General features: G+C 45.2%; 1 protein-coding gene across 1 annotated transcript in view; it reads left to right on the top strand.

Annotated features, from left to right (window-relative positions):
* The window catches only part of PMFBP1 (polyamine modulated factor 1 binding protein 1), a 96480-nt gene that overhangs the window by 75990 nt on the left and 5036 nt on the right, over window positions 1–15454 (top strand). Inside the window, exons 30-37 of the mRNA XM_082269694.1 lie at window positions 576–743; window positions 820–987; window positions 3197–3364; window positions 6291–6458; window positions 8285–8452; window positions 11618–11680; window positions 11784–11893; window positions 13593–13667. Coding sequence (XP_082125820.1) covers window positions 576–743; window positions 820–987; window positions 3197–3364; window positions 6291–6458; window positions 8285–8452; window positions 11618–11680; window positions 11784–11893; window positions 13593–13667 — 1088 coding nt within the window. The remainder of the gene's footprint in view (window positions 1–575; window positions 744–819; window positions 988–3196; window positions 3365–6290; window positions 6459–8284; window positions 8453–11617; window positions 11681–11783; window positions 11894–13592; window positions 13668–15454) is intronic.

Genomic DNA, 15454 nt, shown 5'->3' with positions numbered 1-15454 from the left:
GTCCATACCAGTATAGATCCCAAAACATTACCCAGTCCATACCAGTATAGATCCTAACACATTACCCAGTCCATAGCAGTATAGATCCTAACACATTACCCAGTCCATACCAGTATAGATCCTAACACATTACCCAGTCCATAGCAGTATAGATCCTAACACATTACCCAGTCCATAGCAGTATAGATCCTAACACATTGCCCAGTCCATACCAGTATAGATCCTAACACATTACCCAGTCCATACCAGTATAGATCCCAACACATTACCCAGTCCATACCAGTATAGATCCTAACACATTACCCAGTCCATACCAGTATAGATCCTAACACATTACCCAGTCCATACCAGTATAGATCCTAACACATTGCCCAGTCCATACCAGTATAGATCCTAACACATTGCCCAGTCCATACCAGTATAGATATCCAGCATGAGATTTTTCCCTATTAAGAACTGATGGGTTTTCAAATGTTCCTTTTTTTGAGCAGTGTGTGTGTATGTGTGTGTGTATGTATGTATATAGCTGGTGATTTGACAGGGCCAATATACATTGTGACATCTGTGTCTTTCAGCTCCAGGAACAAAACACGAGTCAGCAGTCTCTCCGGTCAGAGCTGGAGCAGCAGCAGAGCCAACATGAGGAGCTCCAAAGACAGCATCACAAGGCCAAGGAGCGAGAGAATACACTGCAGAGAGAGGTGGAGGAACTGAGCCTGCGGGTGAAGCACTCGGACCGCCTAGTGAGTGCCGCCACTATGAAACGATGACTTTGTAACAGAAGGGCGACTGAGTTTTGAATTGTATGTGTTCTTGCAGCTTGCAGAGAGAGACCGAGCACTACAAAGCTTGCAAAGCAGCTACACGCAGCTGGAGAGAAGATGGCAATCTGCTCAGGAGGAAGCCAGAGACAGCACCGCTCAGCTAGAACTCACCAAGAATGCTCTGCAACAAGCACAGAGGAAGATCCAGAGCCAGAACCAGGAGGTGATTGCATGTAGTCCCATCATGTTTCACTTTAGGGAGTACACGGCATCATTCATCTCGCTTCCAACCCATACAGAAGCTCCCAGGGTCTGGTGACCCTACCACAGTCATTCAGTCAGACATACATAGTCTAAATCCAATTTGATTTCACACAACTCAAACAACCCACACAGGTTCAGGGAAAGCATAAAACTCTGATACTACTGGTATTTGAAGTCAGGAGAGGCAATCGGATATTCCCTGGATCAACTTTACCTATAAATATTAGTACCCATTTATATTATGTACACCCAGGAAAGAATCCAGGCCTTTTTTAAAGCAATCTACTGAGCTGGCCACAACCACCTCTGGAGGGAGTCTATTCCACATATTCACAGCTCTTACTCTGAAGAAACCTTTCCGTATTTGGAGACAAAATCTGTTTTCCTCTAGATGTAAAGAGTGCCCCCTTGTCCTCTGTGATGACCTTAAAGTGAACAACTCAATACCAAGTTCACTGTATGGACCCCTTATGTATTTATACATGGTGATCTTATCCCCCCTTATGTATTTATACATGGAGATCATATCCCCCCCTTATGTATTTATACATGGAGATCATATCCCCCTTTATGTATTTATACATGGAGATCATATCCCCCCTTATGTATTTATACATGGAGATCATATCCTCCCCTTATGTATTTATACATGTTGATCATATCCCCCCTTATGTATTTATACATGGAGATCATATCCCCCCTTATGTATTTATACATGGTGATCATATCCCCCCCTTATGTATTTATACATGGAGATCATATCCCCCCCTTATGTAATTATACATGGAGATCATATCCCCCCTTATGTATTTATACATGGAGATCATATCCCCCTTTATGTATTTATACATGGAGATCATATCCCCCCTTATGTATTTATACATGGAGATCATATCCTCCCCTTATGTATTTATACATGTTGATCATATCCCCCCTTATGTATTTATACATGGAGATCATATCCCCCCTTATGTATTTATGCATGGAGATCATATCCCCCCTTATGTATTTATACATGGAGATCATATCCCCCCCTTATGTATTTATACATGGAGATCATATCCCCCCTTATGTATTTATGCATGGAGATCATATCCCCCCTTATGTATTTATACATGGTGATCATATCCCCCCTTATGTATTTATACATGGTGATCATATCCCCCCCTTATGTATTTATACATGGAGATCATATCCCCCCCTTATGCATTTTTACATGGTGATCATATACCCCCTTATGTATTTATACATGGAGATCATATCCCCCCTTATGCATTTTTACATGGAGATCATATCCCCCCTTATGTATTTATACATGGAGATCATATCCCCCTTATGTATTTATACATGGAGATCATATCCCCCCCCCCCCCTTATGTATTTATATAATGAAAAACGAAGAAAAAAATAATTTTTTCTTTAATTTCTCCTTTGAAAAATGTCAGTGCACTTCCTGTGCCTACAGCGGCATTGCTGTATGTTTGCAGGATGAGATAACATAAGGCACTGCTACCTCTGAGTGCTGGTAAGATTTGGTGATGTCACTCGTGTGCTGCTCACTGTTCTCCTTGCTGAAGAGGAAGCTGTACCTGTGGACCTGCAGTGCAAGGATCTCCCTGCTTCTGTTTTATTCATTGTGTGGCTCTGTGCTTCCTCCACTCATCTCACTGCTTCTTGAATATTCTCACACCAGTCATCAGGGAAGCTCTACCACAGGGGGTCTTCAAACTATGGCCTTCTAGTCCAGGAAGTACAAATCCCATCATGCCTAGTCATGTCTGTAAATGTCAGAGTTTTACAATGGCTCATGGGACGTGTAGTTCTGCAACAGCTGGAGGGCCGCAGTTTGAGGATCCCTGGTCTACCATGAGGCAGCATAGTCTTCCTTCTCTGCCATGATGGCCACCTCCACACAGCCTGGAACAAGCCATGGTAGGCCAGTAATGGGCACATAAAGGCAATACTGCTGAATAATTGTTTGCCTTCAGCTTGCTGTGATTGGCCACAGCTTCAACAGTAATCTACATTTCACCATTTTATATTCCAGCTATAGACATAATCTTTCCTAATAAACGAATGTGTTCTGTCCATTTACCTTATCAACTGCAGTCACTCCGCTTCATGTTTTCTTTTCTGATTATTCTAATAGAATTGCTTTCTTCCTGCAGTCAAAGCGCCTTGAGGATTCTCTGATACGATTGCGATCGGAGGAGGAGGCAGCGCAGAAAACAATGAGAGGGAGGAGCCAGGAATTAAACAGTGCGCAAGAGTGTTTGCAGGAACTGAAAAACCAGCTGACTGCTACCCAGGCTGCCCAGCGCGAGGCCAGAGAGCAGGTAACGCATGGTGCTCAGTGCATAAGGGCTTGTTCCAGTATCCTCAATACCGCCACTGTCACCCCCCCCCTTCCTGTCCAGACCAATTTTCAGCTTTCAGGGCTGTCACACTTTGAATGACAATTGCGCAGTCATGCTACACTGTACCCATAATACATTTTTTAGAGGTTTTTTTTGGTGGTAGTTGATCACCACTGGGTTTTTTTATTTTTTGCTAAACAAATTAAAAAAGACCAACATTTTTTTGAAAAAAAAAATAAAGTTTTTCTTCATTTCTGTTATAAAATTTTGAAAATAAGTATGTTTTCTGCTTCACTGACGGGCACTGATGAGGAGGCACTAAGATGCAGCACTGATAGATGGCACTGATAGGCAGCACTGATGAGAAGGCACTGACAGGCATTACTGATTGGCATCTGTTGTGGGCACTTCTGATGAGGGCTGTGCTGATAATCAATGCGGTGATAATCAGCTCAGACCCCCCCCCCTCCCTTGTCAGGAGAGCCGCTGATCAGCTCTCATCTACTCACGCCTTCTCAGCGCAAACTGAGTAAAGCTGATTACCAGCACTTCCTGGTTACCACCGTGATCAGCTGTGATTGGATTTAGACAGCCAGGGCATAAACCTCCTGTATGTGCATTATGACGCCACAAGGCCCCGCCCCAAAGCGTTTCGTCACTCATCATGTGACATTACTGATTGGCATCTGTTGTGGGCACTTCTGATGAGGGCTGTGCTGATAATCAATGCGCTGATTATCAGCGCAGACCCCCCCTTTGTCAGGAGAGCCACTGATCAGCTCTCCTCTACTCACGCCTTCGCAGTGCAAACTGAGGAAAGCTGATTACCAGCACTTTCTGGTTACCGCTGTGATAAGCTGTGATTGGATTTGGACAGCCAGGGCATAAACCTCCTGTATGTGCATTATAACGCCACAAGGCCCCGCCCCAAAGCGTTTCGTCACTCATCATGTGACTTCCTCAAGGAGTTGAATATGCTGATCAGTGTGAACAGGAAGAGTCCCACTCCTCAGATCCCACCCTTCCAGAGCCTTGCGCTCTGTGAAGTAATTCATTTATATATAAGGGAAAAACTTTAATAATAACGTCCTCTGTAGCCTTGCAGTAATCCATTATTCTTTGGTGTACTGCAAGACAGGAATGACAAAGGAGGAGATTTGACACAATTACACCTTTCACCACCCACACGAAGGCCCAGAAACACCCACAGTAACACTGGGACCCTCCCACAGCTGCTACAAGTGACTCCCATAGCCGGTGTTCCGTGAGAATTACCTACCCCGTGATAAAAACCTACCCTCGTCACTTCCAGCCAGGAACAGCTGAGCAGCGCAGCAGTGCGCATGCTCACAGCCCCGGATACGTAATGGAGCAGCAGAGGAGCTGACTAGTGCGCATGCGCACTAGTATGAAATGATCACGGTGTCCGTGAAAAAAACCTACCCACGCAGCGGTAACATTAAAACAGCTGTGCTGCAATATGAGTCATCTCCGCTCCTATCCCTGTCACTTCCCTGATCTGGGCTACTAAATATAAAAGCGGCTCTCGGCTCCGTGAATTTTTTTTTTCATACACCCGCCGCCGCTTTTATATTTACTAGCCCAGATCAGGGAAGTGACAGGGACAGGAGCGGAGATGACTCATATTGCAGCCCAGCTGTTTTAATGTAACCGCCGCGTTACACACTGCCGTGATCATTTCATACCCACCGGAAGTGACGAGGGTAGGCATTTCTCACGGGGTAGGTTTTTCTCACGGAACACCGGCCCTGAAACTACATAAGCTCAAAGGATCATGGGAGATGTAGTATGAGGACTGGAAAAGGAAGAAAACAGGAAGTCAGAGATCTAAACTTTGAAATTTAGCCAGGAGGAGGAGTGACATCACAGACACAAAAACCTGCTGTATACAGCTAAAGGAGGTAAGTTACACACAAAATGACAATGGGGTTGTATTAATTTACATGCACAATGCATCTGTTGTTCTGTGGAGGAAACGGAGCTCGACTTTAACCGCCTCCATCCCCCATATAATAAAATGGCGGAGCGGGGCGGCTCTTGTTCTGGGCCGACGTTATGATGTCACCCAGTCTCGCCGCGATCGTGACCCTGATCTTGGTAAAGAGCCGCGGCTCATGTAAACAAGGAAGTGCCGTTTATCAGCTATCTTCCCCTCACACTGACAGAGTGTGAGGAGAGGAGAGCCAATCAGCGGCCTTGCCTCACAGGGAAGGTAATCAGCGCACTGATTACAGTGAAGCCCCAACAGTGCACATCTGTAATGCCACCCTGTGCCTATCAGTTACACCAGTCAATGCTCATCAGTGATGCCAATTTGTGCCCATCAGTGAAGCCAATCAGTGCCGCCCATCCATGCCACCTATCACTGCCCATCAGTGCTACCTATCACTGCTCATCAGTGCCGCATATTATTGCCTCCCCATTAGTGCCACCTATCAGTGCCCATCAGTGCAGCCTCATCAGCACACCTCAGTAAAGGAGAAAGAATAGTTACATTTTCTGAGAATTTCTTTTTTCTATATTTTTGGTCTTATTTTTAATTTTTTTTAACAAAAAATAAAAAAACCCAGTGGTGATTAAATACCACCAAAAGAAAGCTCTATTTGTGGGAAGAAAATGATTGGGTACAGCATTGCATGCCTGCACATATGTCATTTTAAATGTGAGAGCGCTGAAAGCTGACAATTGGCCTGGGCAGGAAGGGGGTGAAGATGCCCGGTGTTCAGGTGGTAAGCATTGCCTGTCTTCCTAGCGGTAAAGCTGTATTCAGAATTATAAAATGCTTCTCCATAACACAGGAAGAATAAAGCCACCTTTACAGCAGCACAAATGCGGTAAATAATTTTTTTAGATTGTGTGATAATAGAACGGCCTTTCTCTGCAGCTCAGTGACAGGAACAGAGAGCTGGCTGCTGTGAAGAATGAGCTGCAGAGGAGCCAACACAGGAAGGTGGAGCTGGAAAGGGAATGCGTCGCTCAGGAAGAGCGAATCCGCAGGCTGAGCGCAGAGATGAGCGCTGTACATGAACTTCAGAAGCAGAAGGAGCAAGAGGTAAATGGTGGGGTAGACAAAGTGTTTGCGGGATTGAACCGTGCCTTTCCCAAGGTGGTAACAATATTTCCTAACCCCAGGAACCAACGGCTCTGCAAGTTTTCCACTTTTATGCTGCATTTGATTACTTGATTTCTGTCTGTCTCTCCTGTGCAATGGGCTCCGTCTGTCTTGCCCCGTCTCCATCTGTGTCTTGCTATTGCAATATTTAGTTACCACCTCCTATATAAAGCGATTCTAAAGGAATTTTTTTTAAAATGATAAACATGGCAGCACAGTGGCTAAGTGGCTAGCACTTCCACCTAGCATCTCTAGTGTCGTCAGTTCAAATCCCAACCATGACGCTACCTGCCTGGAGTTTGCAAGTTCTCCTTGTGTCTGCGTAGGTTTTCTCCTGGTACTCCGGTTTCCTCCCGTTACTCTGGTTTCCTCCCGGTACTCTAATTTCCTCCCGGTACTCTGGTATCCTCCTGGTACTCTGGTATCCTCCCGTTACTCTGGTATCCTCCTGGTACTCCGGTTTCCTCCCGTTACTCTGGTTTCCTCCCGGTACTCTGGTATCCTCCTGGTTCTCTGGTTTCCTCCCGGTACTCTGGTATCCTCCTTGTACTCTGGTATCCTCCTGGTATTCTGCTTTCCTCCCGGTACTCTGGTATCCTCCCGGTACTCTGCTTTCCTCCCGGTACTCTGGTATCCTCCCGGTACTCTGGTATCCTCCCGGTACTCTGGTTTCCTCCCGGTACTCTGGTATCCTCCCAGTACTCTGGTATCCTCCTGGTACTCTGGTATCCTCCCGGTACTCTGGTATCCTCCTGGTACTCTGGTATCCTCCCGGTACTCTGGTTTCCTCCCGGTACTCTGGTATCCTCCCGGTACTCTGGTTTCCTCCCGGTACTCTGGTTTCCTCCCGGTACTCTGGTTTCCTCCCGGTACTCTGGTATCCTCCCGGTACTCTGGTATCCTCCCGGTACTCTGGTTTCCTCCCAGTACTCTGGTTTCCTCCCGGTACTCCGGTTTCCTCCCACACTCCAAAGACATGCTGGTAGGTTAACTGGCTCCTGTCTAAATTAACCCCAGTATGTATGAATGTGAGTTAGGGACCTTGAATTGTAAGCTCATTGAGGGCAGGGACTGATGTGAATGTATAATGTATATGTAAAGCGCTGCATAAATTGAGGGCGCTCAGGACCAGGACAAGGGGTGGGCGGGAGAAGCAGCTGCCCTGAGTGCAATGGGTTTACTATAGGGATGGGGGCGCCTTCCTTCTGTTCAAGGCTGACAGGAGCTGCAGGGATTTTGACAAGCGAGTGACTGCTGGGCATAGGATCCCCTACGCTTGCACATCATATGAACAGGGGGGGGGGGGGGGGGGGCACAGTTTGGCATCTTTGTCCTGGGTGCTGGATGACCTTGTCCCGACACTGATGGCGCTATTTAAGTACCTGAAATAAAAAAAAATCATATTTCCCTTCTCTGTCCTATGGTTGTGCCCCGATCCTCCTCCTCTGCCCCCCCCCCCCCGGCTCTGGGCAGGAAGGGGGTGAAAGTGCCCAGTAGGCAAATGCTTAACTGAATAAGCTGAAGTTAGAAGCTGACTGGCTACCATGCACAGCTGCACCAGATTCTGACTGCTCCAGTTTTAGTAAATCTCCTCCATTGTGTTCTTTTTTTTTTATCACTACAGCAAGCAAATTGTATTTATGGGAGTCTGAACTGTTAATGTGTAAAAAGGAAATGCACTGTCGTTGTTTTTAAGAATTTGTTGACTTGTTTTAACACACCTGGATGTGAGAACTTGTCACCCATTTACTGTCCCTGTGTAATAGGTAGAGGCAAGCGAGAGCCGCGTTCGAGAGATGAATAATCAGCTGAAGCACTGGCAGAGGTCGCAGCAGGAGCATGCGCACAAACTCAGACAAAGAGAAGATGATGTGAAACAACTCCAGGAACAGCTTGCAGTATTGATGGAGAAGCTGAAAACAGAAGGCAAAGAGGTAACAGTCAAGAACTGCTAATTTCTTAACCACTTCAATACCGGGAACTATCACCCCTTTCCTGCTCAGGCCAATTTTCAGCTTTCAGCACTTTTGCACTTTAAATGACAATCGCGCGGTCATGCCACACTGTACCCAAATTCATTTTTTATAATTTTCTTCCAACAAATAGAGCTTTCTTTTGGTGGCATTTAATCACACCACGGGGGTTTCGATTTTTCATTAAACTAAAAAAAGCCAAAAAATTTGGAAACATTTTTTTTTCTTAGTTTCTGGCAGAAAATTTTCTAAAATGGGCATTAAAGGGGTGGCATTGATATGCAGCACTGATGGTCACTGATAGGCTGGCATTGATATGCAGCACTGATGGTCACTGATAGGCTGCACTAATGGGCATTGATGGGGTGGCATTGATATGCAGCACTGATGGTAACTGATAGGCTGGCATTGATATGCAGCACTGATAGTAACTGATAGGCTGGCATTGATATGCAGCACTGATGGTCACAGATAGGCTGCACAAATGGGCATTGATGGGGTGGCATTGATATGCAGCACTGATGGTCACTGATAGGCTGCACTAATGGGCATTGATGGGGTGGCATTGATATGCAGCACTGATGGTAACTGATAGGCTGGCATTGATATGCAGCACTGATGGTCACAGATAGGCTGCACAAATGGGCATTGATGGGGTGGCATTGTTATGCAGCACTGATGGTCACTGATAGGCTGCACAAATGGGCATTGATGGGGTGGCATTGATATGCAGCACTGATGGTCACTGATAGGCTGCACTAATGGGCATTGATGGGGTGGCATTGATATGCAGCACTGATGGTAACTGATAGGCTGGCATTGATATGCAGCACTGATGGTCACAGATAGGCTGCACAAATGGGCATTGATGGGGTGGCATTGTTATGCAGCACTGATGGTCACTGATAGGCTGCACAAATGGGCATTGATGGGGTGGCATTGATATGCAGCACTGATGGGCACTGATAGGCTGCACTAATGGGCATTGGTGGGATGGCATTGATATGCAGCACTGATGGTAACTGATAGGCAGCATGGATGGTCCTCAGTGATGGGCAGAGTGGTGTAATTGATGGGCACTTTTGGGGCTGCATTGTGATCAGGGCACTGATTGCCTATACACATCTCCCTTGTGAGGAGATCCTGCCGATGGGCTCTCCTCACCTCACACTCTGTCAGTATGAGGCAAGGAGAGCCGATAAACAGCATCTCCTTGTTTACATGTGACCGGCTTTGATTGGACACAGCTGATCACATGGGTAAAGAGCCACAGCTCTTTGCCAAGATCAGGGTCGTGCCGTGCTCCATGATCACCTCGCTGCGGTGTTGTAGTTCATTGAGAACTATAAGCCGACAAACGCAAAGGATATTGGGGCTTGTAGTTCATTCACACACACACAGCTAGTACAGGGAACTTAACCCCGTACTGTTGTCACCGCGGCGGGGGTGGGGGGGGGGCAGGAAGCAGCTGCAGCATTGGGAACATGTTCCACCCTAAAAATGGGTGGAATATGTAAGATGGTCTCAAAGCTGAACTTATTCTTTAAAGCTGGTCTCCTAGCAAGCAGCACAGATGATATACAATATATAGGAGTTGTATTACCTGCCAAAGGATTTTTATTCCTGTCCAATGAGTCCTGGCAGGGCAGGAGACCGGATTTTTTCTGCTATAGTTAGGTAACACTGACAGGTCTTGTCCCTCCCCCTGCCTATGATTGGACAGTGAAAGGAGAAGTAGCAGCTTATCTCTTTGTCAGTCTTTCCTCCTATCAGCATGCTCCATGTTAGCATTACAGCACAACTGGTTGACTCCATGTGCAGGTTCTCCCTCTGCTGGTCTGGGCTTTGCTGTAGGTTTTTAAAAGAGTCTCTCATACCAAGTCAAATGTAGGTACATACACTGCTTACATAAAAAATGATGTATAAATAAAAACAGTGCTGCTTAATTTGTGTCTTTACATCTGCATGGAGCTCAGGTTTGAGTCAGAGTTCTGTCCAGTGGCGGCCCGTCCATTGGGGGCGCAGGGTTGCTGCCCCCCCCGTGTATGCGTCCGGCTCCCTAATCTACATGCAGGGTGCCGGACGCATGGATTCCAATGGGGATTTTTTTTTTTTTTGAAGCACATGATTAGAGCCAGAGGCTCTAATAGGCTTCAAAAAAGGGTGGGCTCAGGGCGCAGAGCACTGCGCCCTGAGCCCACCCAGTTGTGTGACAATAGCGAATGAGTATTCGCTATTGTCACACTGACTCTCCTCTCCAATCTGGAAGAGGGTTGTGAGGCCCCTTTCCCAATTGGTCAAAAGGAGAGAAGCGATCTTAGTGGCCAGGAAGATGCAGAAGACACACGGCTGGAGGAGGACAGTGGCTCAGCCATCCAGCACTCCCCAGCTCCCGACAGGAGGAGGTAAGGAGGCAGGGGGGGGGCGGGGAAATGTGTCGCTGGCCAACTGACCGACTGACCCCCCCCCCGAATTACCGAACACCAGCCGCCACTGGTTCTGTGTCTACAGTGATTGAAGGACCCTATGCCCTAGGAATGTGCCAAACCCAGGCCCAACACTGAGGCTGACTCAGCCTAGGCTTCTGCATCTTGTGGTCCATCAGGGGTTCCAGATTTGTTTCTATCATATGAGAACTTGCAGTCTTGTGAAACATAGCACCATTTTCCTAACCTGTTCTTAAACATGAATTCTCCACTCCAGTCCTATAGTATTGCCAACTGGTCACTTCTTGAGGATATTTCCTCAGTAGAGTGACCACTCAAGTGGTGCTGCAGATAAATTTAATTGGACATTTTAAGAAAAATTCTAAAAAAACTTGACCTACAGAGTTGCTCTAGGACAGTGATGGCGAACCTTGGCACCCCAGATGTTTTGGAGCTACATTTCCCATGATGCTCATGCACTCTGCAGTGTAGTTGAGCATCAAGGGAAATTTGGTTCCAAAACATCTGGGGTGCAAAGGTTCACCATTTCCCTTGATGCTTAACTACACTGCAGAGTGCATGAGCATCATGGGAAATGTAGCTCCAAAACATCTGGGGGTGCCAAGGGTCGCCATCACTGCTCTAGGACATGATAAATGCCCTATAACCTCTTTATAGACCTGATTTCTTCTTTCTACAGAGGGATGATCTGCAGAACACCATGAACCAGCTAAAAGTGAAGTACAACGCAGCCACCAATGAGGTATGTGCACACATCATGTTAATTCTGACCTTCTTACAGTGATAGGTGCCCTTTACATTGGGTGTTGGATGATTCAGAGTACTGTTTTCCGCACTTGTTTTAGCTGGAGACTCTGCGATCCTCCCTGGAAGCATCACGGGAAGACTGTCGGCGGCTGCATCGCGAAAGTGAACTGGTCGTCTCTAATGTCAATGAATGGGTCGGTGAACAAAAGTACGTTTTCTTTAAATAGATGGATTAGCTGGAATTTAAAGTTCTTCAAAAGGAAAAGTCACCAAGACCTGCTTTTATCGGCACACACACTGTTCATATTCTCACATTGGGACCAGTTTTGTTCAATTTATTCATAAATAATGGTGAAAAATGGTGTCGCGCTAATCAACATATAAAAATTGAGCTGACAATAAGGAGCAAACAAGTCCCAAGTGTAAAAAGTCCAATCCACATAAATCTCAGATAAATAAAAGGGTGCAAGCAGGAGAGTCCGCCACCAATCAAGATACCAAGGTACTCTTACCAGCTTTAGAGACCCCACAGGGTCAAACACGCTCTGAATGTGGATAAACAGGTAACAAAGGGAAACCAATCACATCGGTTCGTCTCCTCCTAAAACGACCAGATCGGACTCCCAACCGTTCCTTCAGATACTCAGGGGACATAAAAGGATACTCCTCATGGTGCAGTATCGTCAACAAATTTATTAAATAATAAGAGAGCAGCTTACATTTACGGAGATGACATCCAACGTGTAGCATAAAAAATCGTGTGGGTATCCCACCAGCAAGATGGCCGCCGCATCCCTCGTCTGCGCATGCGTCAAGGTTTCAGCCAATCCCTATACTACATATTCATAAATAATATAGAGGACGGAATCAGTAGCTCAATCTAAGTTTTTGCGGATGACAAAAAAATAGGCAGGGCAATACCTTCTCATCAAGATATAGAAATATTACAGAATGACCTGAACAAATAGAGAGGGCAACTACATGGCAAATGAGGTTTAATGTGGAGAAGTGTAAGGTATTGCACTTGGGGGGCTCAAAAACATAAATACAAAATATGCTTTGGGGGGGAACCTCTAGGGCAGTGATGGCGAACCTTGGGACCCCAGATGTTTTGAAACTACATTTCCCATGATGCTTATGTACTCTGCAGTGTAGTTGAGCATTATGGGAAATGTAGTTCCAAAACATCTGGGGTGCCAAGGTTCGCTATCACTGCTCTAGGGGAATCAAGAATGGAGAAAGATCTGGGAGTCTTAGTAGAAGATAGACTAATAGCATGCAATGTCAAGCTGCCGCTGCTAAAGCCGGCAGAATATTAGCATGCATAAAGAAAGGGATGTATTCCAGAGATAAGACTATAATCCTTCCACTTTATAAAACTCTGGTCCAACCACATCTGGAGTATTCAATCCTCAGATGTTCTGGAACTGGAGAGAGTCCAAAGAAGGGCAACTAAACTAATTAGGGGATTGGAGGGCCTTAATTATGAGGAGCGCTTAATTTATTTTCCCTGGAGAAGAGACGCCTGAGAGGGGACATGATATCGATTTACAAATACCTCAATGGTGATCCCAGCATAGGAAATAAACAATTTGGTCTCAAGGAGTGTAAGAGGACATGGAGCCATGCAATGCGATTAGAGGAGAGTCGGTTTAACCTTAGCTTCGTAAGGGGTTTTTCACTGTAAGGGCAATAAGACTGTGGAACTCTCGTCCACAATTGGTGGTTACTGCGGGGAGTATGGCTACTTTTAAAAGATTCTTGGACGTACATCTCAAAGATCACAACATTCAGAGTTATGGGAAATGAATACGTCCACACACACCTACACAGGTTGAACTGGATGGACTGTTGTCTTTATTCAACCTCAACTACTATGTAACTGTCGCTGTTCTCCTCTGTGACAGGGAAGCCAACAAGTCTCTGGGGGAGAAGATCCGGGAGCAAAGTAAGCAGATCCAGCAGCTGTCTACAGAAAAAGAGTGAGTATTGGACCTCATCTGTCCTATATGAGCCTGCACTTTCTTTGTTTTCTGGATCAACGTTTACATTTTTGTAGGCAATATATAGAATGTGGTTATAATGGGTGCTTTTGCCTCGTTTCCTCCATCCAGATGAATTGAGGCTTTAACCACATCCCACCTGGCTTTCATTTTGTTCTCCCGATATGACTGGACATCAAAGATGTCCTTCAGAGCGAGCTGCTTGGGGGCGCACAGCGATCGGTGCGTCACTGTATGACGTAGGCTCTTTATCATGTGATCAGCTGTGTCCAATCACAGCGTTCCTAGGAAGTGCCGGTTATCAGCATTCCTCTATTTACGCTGTTAGAGTGTAAGTAGAGGAGAGCTGATAACCGGCTCTCCTGAGAGGGGGGGGGGGTGTGTGTGCAGCCCACCAGTGATGCCCTTTAGTGCCCATCAGTGATGCCTGTCACTGCCGCCTATCAGTTCTCATAAAGGCTGCCTATCAGTGCCGCATATGAGTGCCTCCACATAAGTGAAGGATATTTACAAAATGTTGTAACCGAAACTAAGAAAAACTTCTTTTTTTATTTATTTTTTTTATTTTCTGGTTTTTTTATTTGTTTAATAATATATTATTTGTTCATAAATATTTTTTATTTATTTATTTTAAATTTGTTTACACATATTTTATTTGTTTATAAATATTTTTTATTTATTTTTTCATTTGTTTATAAATATTTTGTTTATAAATATAAATTAAAAAAAACCCAGCAGTGATTAAATACCACCAAAAGAAAGCTCTAGTTGTATTAACAAAATAACAATTTATTTTGGGTACAGTGTTGCATGACCGCGCAATTGTCATTGAAAGTGTGACAGCGCTGAAAGCTGAAAATTGCCCTGGGCAGGAAGGGGGTGAAAATGCCCACTATTAAAGCCATAAAATGCCTTCAACCTACAATTTATTTTATCAACTGTAAAACATGGTGGGGAATTGTTTATATGACTATAATGGGACAAGAAGGATAAAAGTTCTGTTAAAAGAACCGGGTGTTTTTACATTCAAGCATTTTACTGGAGCTAAGTAGTGATTTCTAGATTGTAAGCTCTAATGGGCAGGGCCCTGTATTGAATTGTATTGTTCAATATGAATGTTGAATTGTATTGTCTTCCCTCATATTGTAAAGCGCTGCGCAAACTGTTGGCGCTATATAAATCATATATAATAGTAATAATTACTGTCTTCCCAAGGCTCTGACTGTACAGCCGTGGCCAAACGTTTTGAGAATGACACAAATATTACTTTTCCTAAAGTCTTCTGCTTCAGTGTTTTTAGATCTTTTTGTCAGATGTTACTATGGAATACTGAAGTATAATTACAAGCATTCCATAAGATGGAGAGAGTCCAGAGAAGGGCAACTAAACTGATTAGGGGATTGGAGGACCTTAATTACGAAGAGTGTCTGCAATCGCTCGATTTAGTCTCCCTGGAGAAGAGACGCCTGAGGGGGGACATGATAGCAATTTATAAATACCTCAATGGGGATCCCAGCTTAGAAAAAAAGCTATTCAGTCGAAGGGATTCCATGAGGACAAGAGGGCATACAATGCGATTAGAGGAGAAGCGCTTTAACCTCAGGCAACGCGGGGGGTTCTTTACTGTTAGGGCTACAAGATTGTGGAATTCTCTACCACAAGAGGTGGTTTCTGCGGGAAGTATGGTGGCTTTCAAAAAACATTCAGGGGTATGTGAGATGATTACAGCCACACACACCTACACAGGTTGAACTGGATGGACTATT

The sequence above is a fragment of the Pelophylax lessonae genome (assembly GCF_965119305.1).
Source record: "Pelophylax lessonae genome assembly, chromosome: 10".
Lineage (NCBI taxonomy): Eukaryota > Metazoa > Chordata > Amphibia > Anura > Ranidae > Pelophylax > Pelophylax lessonae.
This window is presented reverse-complemented; position numbering and strand designations above follow the sequence as displayed.